Source organism: Candoia aspera, chromosome 4 (genome assembly GCF_035149785.1).
Source record: "Candoia aspera isolate rCanAsp1 chromosome 4, rCanAsp1.hap2, whole genome shotgun sequence".
NCBI classification, from domain to species: Eukaryota; Metazoa; Chordata; class Lepidosauria; order Squamata; family Boidae; genus Candoia; species Candoia aspera.
Genome location: NC_086156.1, coordinates 63,126,349 through 63,140,077, shown reverse-complemented (window position 1 = coordinate 63,140,077; position 13,729 = coordinate 63,126,349). Strand labels below are relative to the sequence as shown.

Below are 13,729 nucleotides of genomic sequence, written 5' to 3'. Positions count from 1 at the left end.
TTTTTTTAGTTTCTGTTAGCTCTTATTTTTTTAAATGTAATGTTTAATAAAATTAAGAACTAATAGAAACTAAAAAAATGAAAAAAGAAAGAAAAAATAGAAAGTGGAGAAAGGAAGAAAGAAAATAGAAAAATAAGAATATAGTAAAGAAAAAAAAGAAATAAATGACTTCCCCCTGCATCGCAAGTATAAACAATTTTAGTAAATCATCACCTTCTCTTAAAATACAACAAATGATCTCTTCTTCCCATATCTCTTATCTATAAACAAATGTTAAAAGCCTCATCATTTCAGTTCTGATCAGCGAAAGTCCATTAAGGGTTACTGAAGATATTAATATATCTATTTTAACCTTGATCAAATAAACCAACTTTATATTCCTTCCTTTTACTTTTAACAGTCTTGATCTTTAATCCCTTCAAATACTGTCCTAGAAATTGATTTCTTTTCATCTTTTGTAAATCCAATATAGGAAGGTTATCCAGGTCACACTTTTGGTTTGTTATTTGTATATCCCTTTTAATTCAGCTGGTTTCATTTGTATATCCAGCGTAGTACCTTTTCCATACCATTCTTGTAGCCTTTCATTTTTAAATCTACTTTCAAAACAGCCTCAGTCTGGTCCAGTAAAACTTGTTCCTCTTCCATAACATCTTTTAAACACAGTTGGTCTATAATGGTAGACACTTTTAAAATTAACTTATGGGTCCATTGTTCACAAGTATTCTTCAGTACATCAGATGTTAAAATATTTTGCTCCGTTCTGTATTAGTAATTCAAATTTAAATGGTGTTCTCCTTTAATTGTAATCTTTAGTTCCATCTGGTTCCCTCTAGTTTCCAACCTCCAAAATCCCAGAATTCAAAACAACAGCATTTTATTTATTTATTTACTATCCCATGTTTATTATTTTTATAAATAACTCAAGGCAGCGAACATACCTAGTACTCCTTTCTCCTCCTCTTTTCCTCACAACAACCCTGTGAGGTGAGTTGGGCTGAGAGAGAGGTGACTGGCCCAAGGTCACCCAGCCAGCTTTCACGCAAGAAGGATTCTTAAAATTAATTTCAAAACCTTACTTCAAATCCATCTGGATCCTTAGTCTGTTTGTAACTTTCCAAGATCAACATTCTAATCACCCTTTTGCTTTTTATTCCCCCGCCCTCCCCAAAATATTTTTTTTAATCCTTAAACTTGTATTTAAACTTCTTTCACTAAGGATTCAAGGAAACTCACCCAGTGCTCTAAAACGTGCCATTGCAAAGGTTCCTAATAGCTAAAAAACATTTAAAAGCAATTTCCAAAAGTGATTAAGAAATGAGGCTCATATAAACCTTGAGTCCATATAGGCTATATTTCAGCTATGAGCTTGGTGGAATCCCTCGACTCCCAGCTGTTCAACTCAGGAGCCAACCAAAAAAACCTCAGATCGTGCAGTCTACTCACGAGAAGCAGCTGTCCAGAGTACAAGTGGGCGATCTCATGATCTTTCCTTTTTCTGGAGAGATTTCACTGGCCAGCATTTACTGTCTGGCTGCCGTTCTCCACTGTAATGCCATCCCCACTCCTTCAGTGGTGTCTGGTTCATCATGAATTGTCACCGGAAGTCACCAGTCGCAAATAATTCACACAAGAAAATAAAATAGAAATCTAAAGAGGCAACATTGGATACAAGCAAAGCTCTCTTAAGATATGAAGAGAAAAAGGGATGTGTATAGAAATAAAAGTAGGGGACCATAGCCAAAGGAATGCAGTGAAGTGTTGGGAGGGGGAAAACATAGAGAACCATTTTGTCTCCCTATCAGGATCTTCGTAGTAGTCCTTTTTGTCTCATATTTTTCAACCTAAAAGTGTTAGACTCTGACCAACTGGTTTTCTTGAATCCTGTCATAGAATGTTGCTAAGTTTAGAAGGAAGGCGTCTAGTTGTTCTTGGGCAATTCTTGGTCATATAAATTTCGTGATTGGCTCTTGGTACTTTTTTCACAATTAGTCATTCTTCACCACATCATTGTTTTAGTTCAATCTAGCACACTGTTGTATTTCCATGCATATCTATATACTACTAAAACTCTAGTGTCTGTCTGTAGCCTTCAATAGGAAGAAATGGTACATCATAGGGCAACAGTTTTTGAACCAAGGTACCTCAAATGGACTAATTTACAGGATGTGTCCAAAATCCGGGACCCATTACTCTTGTGGGATTGAAATTTGGCAAAGCTGTGGCTGCTTCATTGCCACCATTCTGCCATTGCTTCAGCACCACTACACTGTCATGGTTAGCCATAGTCATGTGATTGTCATTTCCAATGCTCCCTGACAGCTTTCCACAAGTAAAAGGGGAAGCCAGCAGGAAGTCTAAACTCTTATCGTCATTGCCGACACTCCCTGCCAACTTCCCACAAGCAAAGTTAGTGGGGAAGCCAGCAGGAAGTTGCAAGTCCAAGGCCAGCAGGTAGGTAAGTTGCTGCTGCAGGCTGGGGGAGGGAGTGAGGGGGTGCGTGAAAGGTGTGGCGAGGGTCGGGGAGGGTGTGAGGGGGTGGGGTGTGTGAGAGTGCAGTGCAGGTTGGGGAGGGTGCATGGGGGTGTGGCATGTGTGGGGGTGTGCAAGGGAGGGAAGGAAGGGAGAGGGAGGGAGGGAGGAAGGAAGGGAACAATGGAGGGAGGGAAGGGAGGGAGGGAGGAGGGAAGGGAGAAACAGAGGGAAGGAGGGAGGGAGGAACAGGGAGGAAGGAAGGTTTCTGATGCTCCCTGCCAGCTTCCCACAAGGAAAGTCAATGGGGAAGCTGGCAGGAAGTCGGAAGTTGCTCCCACTCCCAATGCTTTTTTGCCCACCTGTGGTCATTCTGTTTCTCTGTTTAAGTAAGGAAATATGTCTGAAACTTGAACCAAACAGGTCATGAGTTGTCTAGTGTGTATTAAAATGGACTGTATATACTTAGACTGAGTATTCGTCATATAGTTCATATAGTTAATGTCTATCATGATCACGAGAAAAGGTCATTTGTGGGCAAGAGGTTACATTCGGTTTCTTTCTGGTTCAACCTTTGAATTCTGTATGTCAGAAGTACTTTCCAATATGTAATCTCCAAAAACTGTAGGACCTGTGTCAGAAAGGCTCAGAATAAGCTGATGCTTATGAGAGATACCCCAAACAACAACAACAAAAGAATAATTTGGTTACATTAGAAAAAGAGACCTGCCTGGTCTTTGATATGCTACTGAGGGAAGGAGAAAAATAAACCTTAGTATAGATAAGGAAAAAATAAAAAATACCTTGGCTAATTTAAATGAATTCAAGTGTCCAGGCCTTGAATGTATTCCAGGGTAGTGAGAACTAGCAGATGCATTCACCTAACTGCTCTTGGTGACCTTTGAGAATTCCTGGAAGACTCCTGGAAGAGGTCCCTGAAGACTGGAGGAGAGCAGATGTCATTCTCCATCTTCAAAAAGTAGAAAAATGAGGACCCAAGAAACTGCAGATTTGTCAGTTTGATGTCAGTATTAGGCAGGGTCTTTGAACAGATTATCAAGCAGCATGTTTGTGAGCACTTTAATATGCATGCTACACTTAACAGGAACCAGTGAGGGTTTGACACAACAAATGGCACCAGACTATCCTTACCGCTTTCTTTGACAAAGATAGTTTAGTAGATTAGGAGAATGCTATGGACAGAGCATATATGGACCTCAGCAAAGCATTTGACAGCCTCTCTCATAATATTCTCCTTAGTAAAATAGCAGAACAATTACTAGATGATACTAGTGTTGGAAGGTCTTACAGTTGGCTTGAATGATGGCATTAATGTGCTCATTAATGGTTATGTTTCAGCTTGGAGGGAAATACCAAGTGGAGTGCCATAAGGCTGCCCTGAGTCATGTGCTGTTCAACATTATCATCGTGACTTGGATGAGATAGTTGAGAGGTTTGCAGATGATTTATAGCTGGGAAGGAAGACTAATACTTTAAATGAAAGAAAATTAAAAAAAAAAAAAAGCTTAAGCAGATAGCTGAAATGAATAGGATGGAATTTAACAGGGAGAAACATAAAGTTCTGCAACTGGGTAGGTGATCTGGCTTGTCAGTAATACGATCTGGGTGCTTTTGTTGATTACAAATTAAATATGAACCAGCAGCATGATGAACCTGCTAAAAAGGCAAGAACTATCTTGGGGTGCATTAAGAAATGCTTAGAGACCAAATCATGGGAAGTATTTGTTCTATTCTCCTCTGCCTTGGAACAACCTCAGTTGGACTACTGTGTCCAGTTCTGGGCACCACAGTTCAAAAAGGACAGTGAGAAATTGGATCAAGTTCAGAAGAGGCAATGGGTCTAGAAATCAAACCCTACAGCTGAGGGGAGATATGAGTAGTCTTCAAGTATCTGAAGGATTGTTACACAGAAGAAAAAATACAAGTAATCCTCAACCTATGACCATTTGTTCAGTGACCATTCAAAGTTATGATGGTGCTGAACAAATGGTGTTTACGATTGGTCCTTGAAGTTCTGGCCGTCCTAGCACCCTTGTGGTCACATGATTGCCATTTACAACCTTCCCTGCCAGCTTCCCCAGAAAGTCAATTGGGAAGCAGACAGGGAAGGTTGCAAGTCACGGGTAAGTCTTCCCCACCCGTGCACCCTCCCCCAGCCCCTCTGTGGTCACGCTGGCTACTCACACATCCTTGAGCATCCTCTCTCACCCTCCCTGACCAGCACTGTGCCTCTTGCACACCCTTGTGCACCATTCCTAACCCTCCCCTGCACCCTGTGCATCCCTTGCTCCTTTCCCCATCCCGGCAGCAGCCTTACCTTCCTGCTGGCCTGAGACTTGCAACTTCCTGCCAGCTTCCTCACTGACTTTGGTTGTGGGAAGCCAGCAGGAAGTTGCTCATCTAACGACTATGGGATTTGGTTAACAATGGCAACAGGGACTGCAGGAATTGCCGTCGCTAAGTGATGTGGTCATGCTTTATGACTACATTGCTTAACGACAGAAATTCCACTCCCAATTGCCGTTGTAAGTTGAGGACTACCTATATGCTTCTTATCTGATGTCTCAGAGGGAAGGACCAGGACCAATACGTTATACTGTAACTACAAGGAATGAAATTCAGGCTAGAGAAAAGGAGGAATTTCCTGATAGTATAAGCTGTGAGACAGTGGACGAGGTTGCCAGATGGGGCTAATTCTGCTTCACTACAGCTCTTAAACAGAGGCTGGATGGTCATCTCTCAAAATAGGGGGTTGGACTAGATCATCTCTAAGATCCCTTTTGACTCTATGATTCTATGACTCTTAGGGGTGGGGCAATAGCATATGAATTTTGAAAGAAGTGAGTGCACATTTCAGATATCAGGTTCCTGTGTTGCATGGTCAGCAAATTTTTGATAGGCCTCTACAATTTATAATGAAATATCAAACATGATGCAAATCAGCTTTGGGGATTAACAAAAGTAGAGTTTTAGTTCCTAGTAATTATGTGAAGTTATTTTACTAATATAAATCATTGTCTCTGAAACAAATGGCAGTCCATGAACTTCTTTACCTTGGGCTATAGTTATCAAGAGCTATTTTTTAAACAGTGTGTTGTTTTGCTTCCGGGGGTGGGGGGGAATCCTGTCTTGACACTAGAATATCAATGCCACATATATTTTGTACATAAAATGCTATAAAAATATGTTTACAAATACATTTGTTTGGAAGGAAATTCTATTGAAGTTGAGTTTTTTACTGTGCAATTTTTTTTAACAATTCTTTCAACAGATTTTGGCATCAAAGAGCGATTCTCATTTGAAACACCTATTGCAACGTGCTCCTGAATATTGTCCAGAATCAATGGTAGGTTTACTTGTTCTTGGTTAGTATGTAATGAAATTCTATACTTGATTCATATCATATCATCATCATAGTTTATTGTGGTCATGGACCAATACAAGGATAATGCTCTATAAAGGTATACATAGTCTGTCTTAAACTGATAACAACGTAAGATAAAATAGAAAATTAAAATACATTTAAAATACATTTGTAAGCTATCTAACTAAACTCTGTGGGTGTGATCTAAGGTGCAGCCTATAATGGATGAAAATATAGACATTAAGATTATATAGCATATAATATAGAAAACATATAAGTATCCAAAATTGCCACTATGTTAATATATAAAAATTTAAATGAGTTACTATTAGTATACTTGATTTCAACATCTGGTGAATTGAGGTAATGTTGACATAGAAGATAGGAATAAGAAGAGTGGTTGTTAGTATCATGCTGCTGGTGTTTTAATACCAGGTAGAACTTGCAGTGCCTCAGCCCTTGGCCCAGATGGCTGAACTGTTGAATGCCTTGGGGTCTCAGGTTGCTGCTCATAAGCAGCAGGTCTGTGTGAAATAAGACCACCTGTCTACAGTATAGTAACAGATGAATGTGCAGAGCTGGTGTGCATTACTGAAGCCTGGCTGGAAAGTGATGGGATGCAGACCTTTTTGAAATCTGCCTTTTTAGGTCCTGTAGCAGTCTTGGCACTGGGGAGAAAAAGTAGTTTTCACATTAACCAGGAGAACTGTCCTGGAAGTGACTCATTGTGAGTATCTCTGTGTGGAAGTGGGCCAGAGAAGCAACTGTTGTCGTAATAATCATGTAGCTGCTTGGCAGTGGACCTCTATAAGCTTCTAGACTACACATCAAGGAAGGTATTGGAATTTTTAAAGTTTTTAGTCTCTGGGCCCTGGGAGAAGAGTTTGATACAGCTCGTGAGTCTTGCTGAAGCTTGTTAGTTCATAGCCTCCATGGCCACCATGGACTTGTCAAAATAATTATGGCCTCTGTTCATATAGATGGGCATATGCTAAACCTGGTCTTTACTTCGAAGCATATGAGATGTGATCTGAGGATGAGACAAACTTTATTACAAACTGACCTTGCATCAAGCAGCAGCTGCTGGAAATGGGGCACATTGAAATTCTAAGGACCAGACATTGGGGCTGAATACAGGGGACTGGAATGCAGCATTGGCAACAAACACTGAGACCACCTTCTTGAAGAACGTGTCGCAGATTACTGGAAAGCGTTTGGCCCGAGAGATCAGAAAGAACACACACCAGGCATTTCTGTAAAAATAAATGTATTTACAGAAAGCACAAAACATAAACAGTTTCATATCCAGATATCCTGGATAGGCACAAAAGCTTTACAAGCTCATACACGCATATGCGCTCTGAGTAGAAACGAGCTAGGAGAACGAGCTGCTGCTGCTGCTGCTGGGCTAAACAGAAAACTAAAAAACTTTCTGGTGGCAGGCTTCCCCTTAGGCAATGAGCAACTTTACCTTATTTGGTCATTCTTTTCACAACCCAACCTGAGGATACTTAGGTTTGACCTTCTGACTCTGCCAGAGTGATTTGTTACCATAGTAACTTAATTCCCCTACAGCCAAATTTCTTGCAGAAAAAACAAATACCAACAGAACGGTTGGCCTCCTGTCTCTTGCCATATGTCCCCATGCCTGTCATCAGCCTGATGTTACTGCCTTCTCTTTCCCCCACCAGGATACCACAGCACCCCAACAAATGCCTTCCCTCCTCCAGGTTAAAGGGTCCTATTTATACAATCCAATATTTTGTAATCATTTAAAATTGTTTCTTGTTTTGGAATTTAATACTGTAATGAAAGAAAAATTGTAAAAGAAAGGAATGCATGATACAAAAAGCATTTAAATATCCCCCCCTCTTTCATTTTTTCTTTCTTCTCAGGATACAGTCTGAACTTTTAAATTTTAATTATTATTAATTTTAAAATTGAAATTTTTATAAAGTTAACAGTGATCATTGTCCTGTTTGATGAACCAACACTGGTTATTTATTTGAAATACCTTTATTATGACAAGGAATTCATTGGTGATAACAAGGTCTAAGTAGGTTTACTTAGGAAGGAGGGACAGGTTCTACAATGGAATGGTAGGATACTAGAGGTGGAAGGCTTGGCGAAGACAGGAATCTCTGACGAGGTCTTGGAGATCAGGTGGAGGATCTGGAACAGGAGAGGCGACAGCAGGAAGAAGATTTGATAATTAATACAGGACACAAGGCAGAGGCTGAAGAATTGAAGGCTGATGAAGAAGTAGGATTCCTTGGAGGCTGTAAGAATGAAACAAGGTATAAGATTATTAAGATTGAGGATACAATAGTGAGAAGGGTTTTTTAGGTTTAGAGGTGTGGCAGAGAGGTGGACGGTTCGGGAGGATGGAAATGCTGGTATGAGGCAAAGGATTCTGGAGTGTGGAGGTGTGGCAAGGCAGAAGATTCGGTCATTGGGAAACTCAGCGGAGAGGCAGAAGAGTCAGGAGGAGGAATATGTGGGGGTAAGTCAGATGATTCAGGTGGTCTGGGGCTCAGCTGTGGGACAGAAGATTCCTGAGGGTGAAGATGTGGCGATGCGACAACTGGTTCGGACGGTTGGAAGCTTGATGGAGAGGCAGGTGATTCTGGAGGTTGGAGTGGAGGTGACGAGGCAAAAGGTTTGAACAACTGAGGAGTTGCTGGTGAGGCAGGAGAGTCCAGAGAGTGAAGGATTGATGGCAAGGCGGAAAGAACGAAGATAGGTGGAACGATGGTGAGGTGGAGTTTTCTGGAGTTTGAGAGCATGGCTTGGAGGTAGTGGCTAAATCAAGGGAGAGAGAGCAGCAGCAGAAGGGGGCGGAGGTTTGGTGAGGGAGAAAGGATTGAAGGTCAACTGCGGCTGAGACAAGATCCGGGGTGGTTTCAGATCCTGTCAATGAGGCCTCTTCAGTAGTACTGAAAGACAAAGGCTGCTGGTAGGAGCGGTTGTCTCCGGCGACCCCTTCATTCTTTCGGTGCCTTTTATACTCTCGGTTCTCGCCCTGGTGTTGTTTGGTAGCCAATTGGGCATCCCATTGCACAGCCCTCCTGTTGGCACGTCGATCTTGAATACCGATTGGTGGTAGAAAACCTGACTCTTGCTTGTGGCCAATCAGCTCCTTCTTCCTCTTCGTTTTCCACGGTTTGAATCAATGGTTCTAATAAGCTGTCCTCTTCGTCCTCTGACTCAGCCTCCATCTTAACAATCATGGACATTGTGTGGCCTGAAATTCAACAGTTATCAGTTAAACTGGACGGAGGAGGAAGGCCTGAATTGGAAATAATTTTTAAATAAATCATGATCTCCTAGGGAACCCCTAGTGACCTCTTGTAGAAGCCTAGGGTTCCACGGGAACCTGATTAAGAAACCCTGCTCTAAGGTGTACAAGGGGGCATAGGCATATTAATCTTCATACCTATACACACAGTAAAAAGTCAAGTGCACACAAAATAAAGTTACCCAAAATATCATCATCATCATCATCATCATCATCATCATCATCGTAAAACTCCAGGCTTACAATTTATAGGGAGTCCTGCACAAGCTCACCAGGATGAGCAGGGTGAGCAGCAGCTTGGCTCCACTGAGGAGGAGGAGGCCTTCATGCATAGGAGGCTCTGAGATTGTGCCTGGTGTGTCTAGCTAGGCCTGATCTGGAGAAGGTCAGCTGCAGCTGCAGCTGCAAGCTGGGAAAGGACTGCCTATCTGCTGAATCAGGCAGAAGGCAACTTCCCCCTAGAGTTCCTGCTCAGCAGAGCCAAGCAACCATAGCTGCTGCTCACCCTGCTCATCCTGGTGAGCTTGTTCAGGACTCCCTATAAATTGTGAGCCTGGAGTTTTATTTTTCCTATAATGTTGTTGTGGTTGTTGTTGTTATTATTATTTTCGGTAACTTTATTTTGTGTGCACTCAACTTTTTCTGTGTGTATAGGTATGAAGATTAGTATGTGTATGCCTCCTTGTACACCTTAGAGCAGGGTTTCTTAATCAGGGTTCCGTAGAACCCTAGGGTTCCATGAGAGGTCACTAGGGGTTCCCTGGGAGATCATGATTTATTTTAAAATTACTTCCAATTCAGGCAACTTCACATTAAAGAGGTCACTTTCATTCTTTATTTTTAGTTTAAGAACACTGTTGTCCTAACAGTCAGGAATCATGCTGAGATGAGGAATAGGTCTCTAGTGTTTATTACTGCTACATAAGACAGAAAATCCTAAGAAACTGAAGAAGCGTGGGAAAACCCAGACATATAAACCCCAAAAGTTAAGACGGATCTGATCTGTGTCTCTTTGGCTGCTTAATTCCTCAGTACTACGCTGTAAGGAATGCCTAAGACCAAATAAAAGACTCAGACTCTAAATCAAGTTTAAGCTCTGGCTTTTATTTAGAATAGAATGCACACCAGTAAAAAGCTGAGAGTGAGGGAAGCGCGCCAAAAGTTGAATTAAATAGTCTCGCGCCAAACAGCGCTCCACCCCCACACTCCCCGGGTGTGCCCCACGAGTTCCACGGAGTGACAGGCCATCAAGACTTGATAGGTGAGAGGTCGTCCAGCCCCATTTGCCCTGGGCATCACCCTGTTTATCTTCCTGCAAGGTAATGGTCCATTACCGGGCGATTAGACCTCGATATTCCTCGAAAGCCCGGACGCGCCTTTGCGAACCTCGCCCTGATCCTTTCTTTATCAGGGGCATCAATGACCAATTACCGGGCGATGGGACCTTGTTTGTTCAGTAGATCTCCCAACCCCATTACCTTCTTTGTCCGGTTTATCGCCCGCACCTCTCCAGCCATTGACACGCATCCGTGCTTTGTCATGCGAGCCGTTACGATGTCGCAAACATCGCAATGGTGATCATGACATACGCATGCATTTTCCCCCCTGGATAGAATGAGCCATCAGTACTCATGACAACTGTTAAGGCATATATACAGGCCTACACACGAAAGGAATATAACAATTTTGTAACTTCTTGCCTGTATTTGAGGCTGAAAGTGCCGGGGTTCCCTGAGGCCTGAAAAATATTTCAAGGGTTCCTCCAGACTCAAAAAGTTGAGAGAGGCTGCCTTAGAGGGAATATAAGTTATAAAACTGAAATTGCACTTTTTCTCTTTGCTTCGGGGCAAGTTTAGATCAGTGTTCATAGAGGGGGAAATGTCTAGTCCTAGGCCTTTGTTCTGTGAGGTGCCCCAGTGGTCAACTCTCTCCCCACTATTATTTAATGTCTACATGAAACCTCTGGGCAAAGTCTTTCATCAACACAATGTTAAATATTATTTATATTCTGATACTCTCTGCTGTCAGCTGTTCAAGGGATGTTATTATTCTTTCCCAGCATCTGAGAGGATCTGGATAAGGAAGAACAGACTTTGACTCAATCCTAGCAAAATTGAGTGGCTATGGTTTTAGGGTCCTCCCAATTGGAGATACTCCATTGTTAACTTTCGATAAGTAACACTGCCCTAGACATTTCAGGTCATTTCCAACTCTGTGATTCTATGAATCTGTCTTTCTATCATTACTTAAGTCCCAGTAATGAGGAATCAGGGGCATTTTGTGTTCAATGTGCCTGGAAACATATTTATTTTATTATTCACATTTCTATCACTGCCCATCTCCCCCTAAAAGGGGGACTCTGAGTGGTTTACAATAAAATTCACCTTAAAACCTCAACAACATAAAATCACCAAGTCAGCAGCTACAATACTAAAATAATAAATAAATATAAATATAGAATCCAAGTGGGAGATTTCCATTCCGTAGGGAGAACTCTACATCACCAGCCACCCCCAGGAAGAGCTATTGCCCTTCCCATCCCAGGTGAGGCGGCAGAACCAGGTCTTCAAACCCTTCTGGAAGGTCTGGAGCGAAGGGGCCTGCCTCACCTCGGGGGGTAGAATGTTCCACAGGGCAGGCACCACTGCAGAGAAGGCCCACCTCCTGGACCCTGCCAGATGAAATTCTCTTACAGACAGGGTCCGCAACATGCCCTCTCTGCATGATCGGGTGGGGTGGGTCTATGTTACAGGGATGAGACGGTCCCTCAGGTAGCCTGGCCCCATGCCATGTAGGGCTTTAAAGGTGATAACCAAGACCTTGAATTGGACCCGGAAGCAAACTGGAACCCAATGCAGCTCACGCAGTAAAGATGTTACGTGTGCTGACCCTGGAGCACTCATCACTGTTCGCGCAGCTGCATTTTGGACCAACTGAAGCTTCTGGATACTCTTCAAGGGTAGCCCCATGTAGAGTGCGTTGCAGTAGTCTATATGGGAGATGACCAGGGCATGAGTGACTGTCCAGAGGGCATCTCGATCCAGGAAAGGGCGTAACTGGTACACAACCTGAAGTTGTGCAAAGGCCCTCCTAGCCACGACTGCCACCTGCTCTTTGAGCAGGAGTCGTGAGTCCAGGAGGACCCCCAAGGTATGCACGGGTTCTGAATGGGGCAGCATCTCCCCAGACTCTGCCCCATGCTTAGAGTCCAACTTGGACCGAATCTGAGCGATTTTACCCTGCAGATGCTCAGAAAATTCCTCCACACGGCCCTGTAGGTGGGAGACAGAGCCCCCCCTACCTAATAATGATCGCGTAATTTTAAACAGGGCCGTTGGGCGGCATTCTGCAGATCCAATAAGAGCGGAGAAATATTGATGTTTCGCTGCTCTTACTGCCACAAGGTAGGCCTTAATAGCAGCTCTAGCTTGTGTTCGGTCTGATTCAGTCTTTGTCTTTCTCTAGGTGTTTCTTCACCCTCTTCAAAACCCGCAGTTCCTCCGTAAACCATGGGGAGTGCTGGGTTTGAGTGGGCAAGAGAGGCTGCACAGGCGCGATCCTGTCCAAGGCCCCAGCCGCTTCTCTATTCCAGGTTGCGGCCAGGACCTCCTCTGGACCGTGCAGCAGATCCCCGGGTATAACCCCCAGCTCCTTCTGAAACCTGACTGGGTCCATCAGTCCCTGGGGGTGGCCCAATTGAATGGGTCCTGCCTCCCTGCTGAAAGGGGCAGCACAAGAGAATCTCAGGGCCACCAGGGCATGGTCTGACCATGACAATGGGGACAGATCTACTTCTCCCCTCAGATCACGTTGCTGCTGCTCCGACAAGAAAACCAAGTCCGGAGTGAGGCCACTGTCTCGAGTTGGGTCCCGAATGATCTGAGACAGGCCCAGGGCTGCCATGGTAGGCATGAACTTGTGAGCTGTATCTGAGGCACGCCCCAGGGAAGGTAGGTTGAAGTCCTCCAAGACCATAAGCCTGGGGAACTCCACCGCCAGCCCTGAGACGGCCTCAAGCAGCTCAGGCAGGGAGGTTGCCACGCAGCAGGGAGGTTGGTACAGCAGCAACCCTCCCAACTGTTCTTGGGTGCCCAACTTGAGAAACAGGGTCTTGCAACCAGCCACCTGTGAAGCAGCGCCCCTGAAGGCTACTAGAGATTCTTGGATGACAATTGCCACCCCATCTCCCCTGCCCCGGTGTCGTGGCTGGTGCCACACCTGAAACCCAGTGGGGCACATTTCTGAAAGGGCTACCCCCCCTTCCTGACCCAGCCAGGTCTCGGTGATACACGCCAGGTCTGCCCCCTCCTCCATGATCAAGTCACATATAAGAGGGGCTTTGTTGATTGACCTGGCATTCAAAAGCAGCAGCCGGAGACCAGGGCCCTCAGGGATCTGCTGACCAGGACCTGGGTATGAACCTGGAGGGCCGGAACACGCTACCAGTAACAGACACTGGGAGCGTCTTCCCCGGAGATGGCTTGCCCTCCAGTTCCTGTCATAACATCCCCGGCCCAATATTTTCACATACTGGTCTATACTGCTTTTCTCCCCGCAAGTCTGATCCCCCTGAT

The 13,729-nt window shown here is 43.9% G+C and overlaps 1 protein-coding gene across 2 annotated transcripts in view; it reads left to right on the top strand.

The window, feature by feature from the left end:
* RECK (reversion inducing cysteine rich protein with kazal motifs) overlaps positions 1 to 13,729 on the top strand; it is a 145,083-nt gene that overhangs the window by 20,642 nt on the left and 110,712 nt on the right. For both annotated transcript variants that reach the window (XR_010067988.1, XM_063304266.1), the window contains exon 3: positions 5,765 to 5,839. Coding sequence is in view for 1 of the 2 variants with exons in the window: in XM_063304266.1 (XP_063160336.1) it covers positions 5,765 to 5,839 (75 nt within the window). In the remaining variant the exon portion in view is untranslated. The remainder of the gene's footprint in view (positions 1 to 5,764; positions 5,840 to 13,729) is intronic.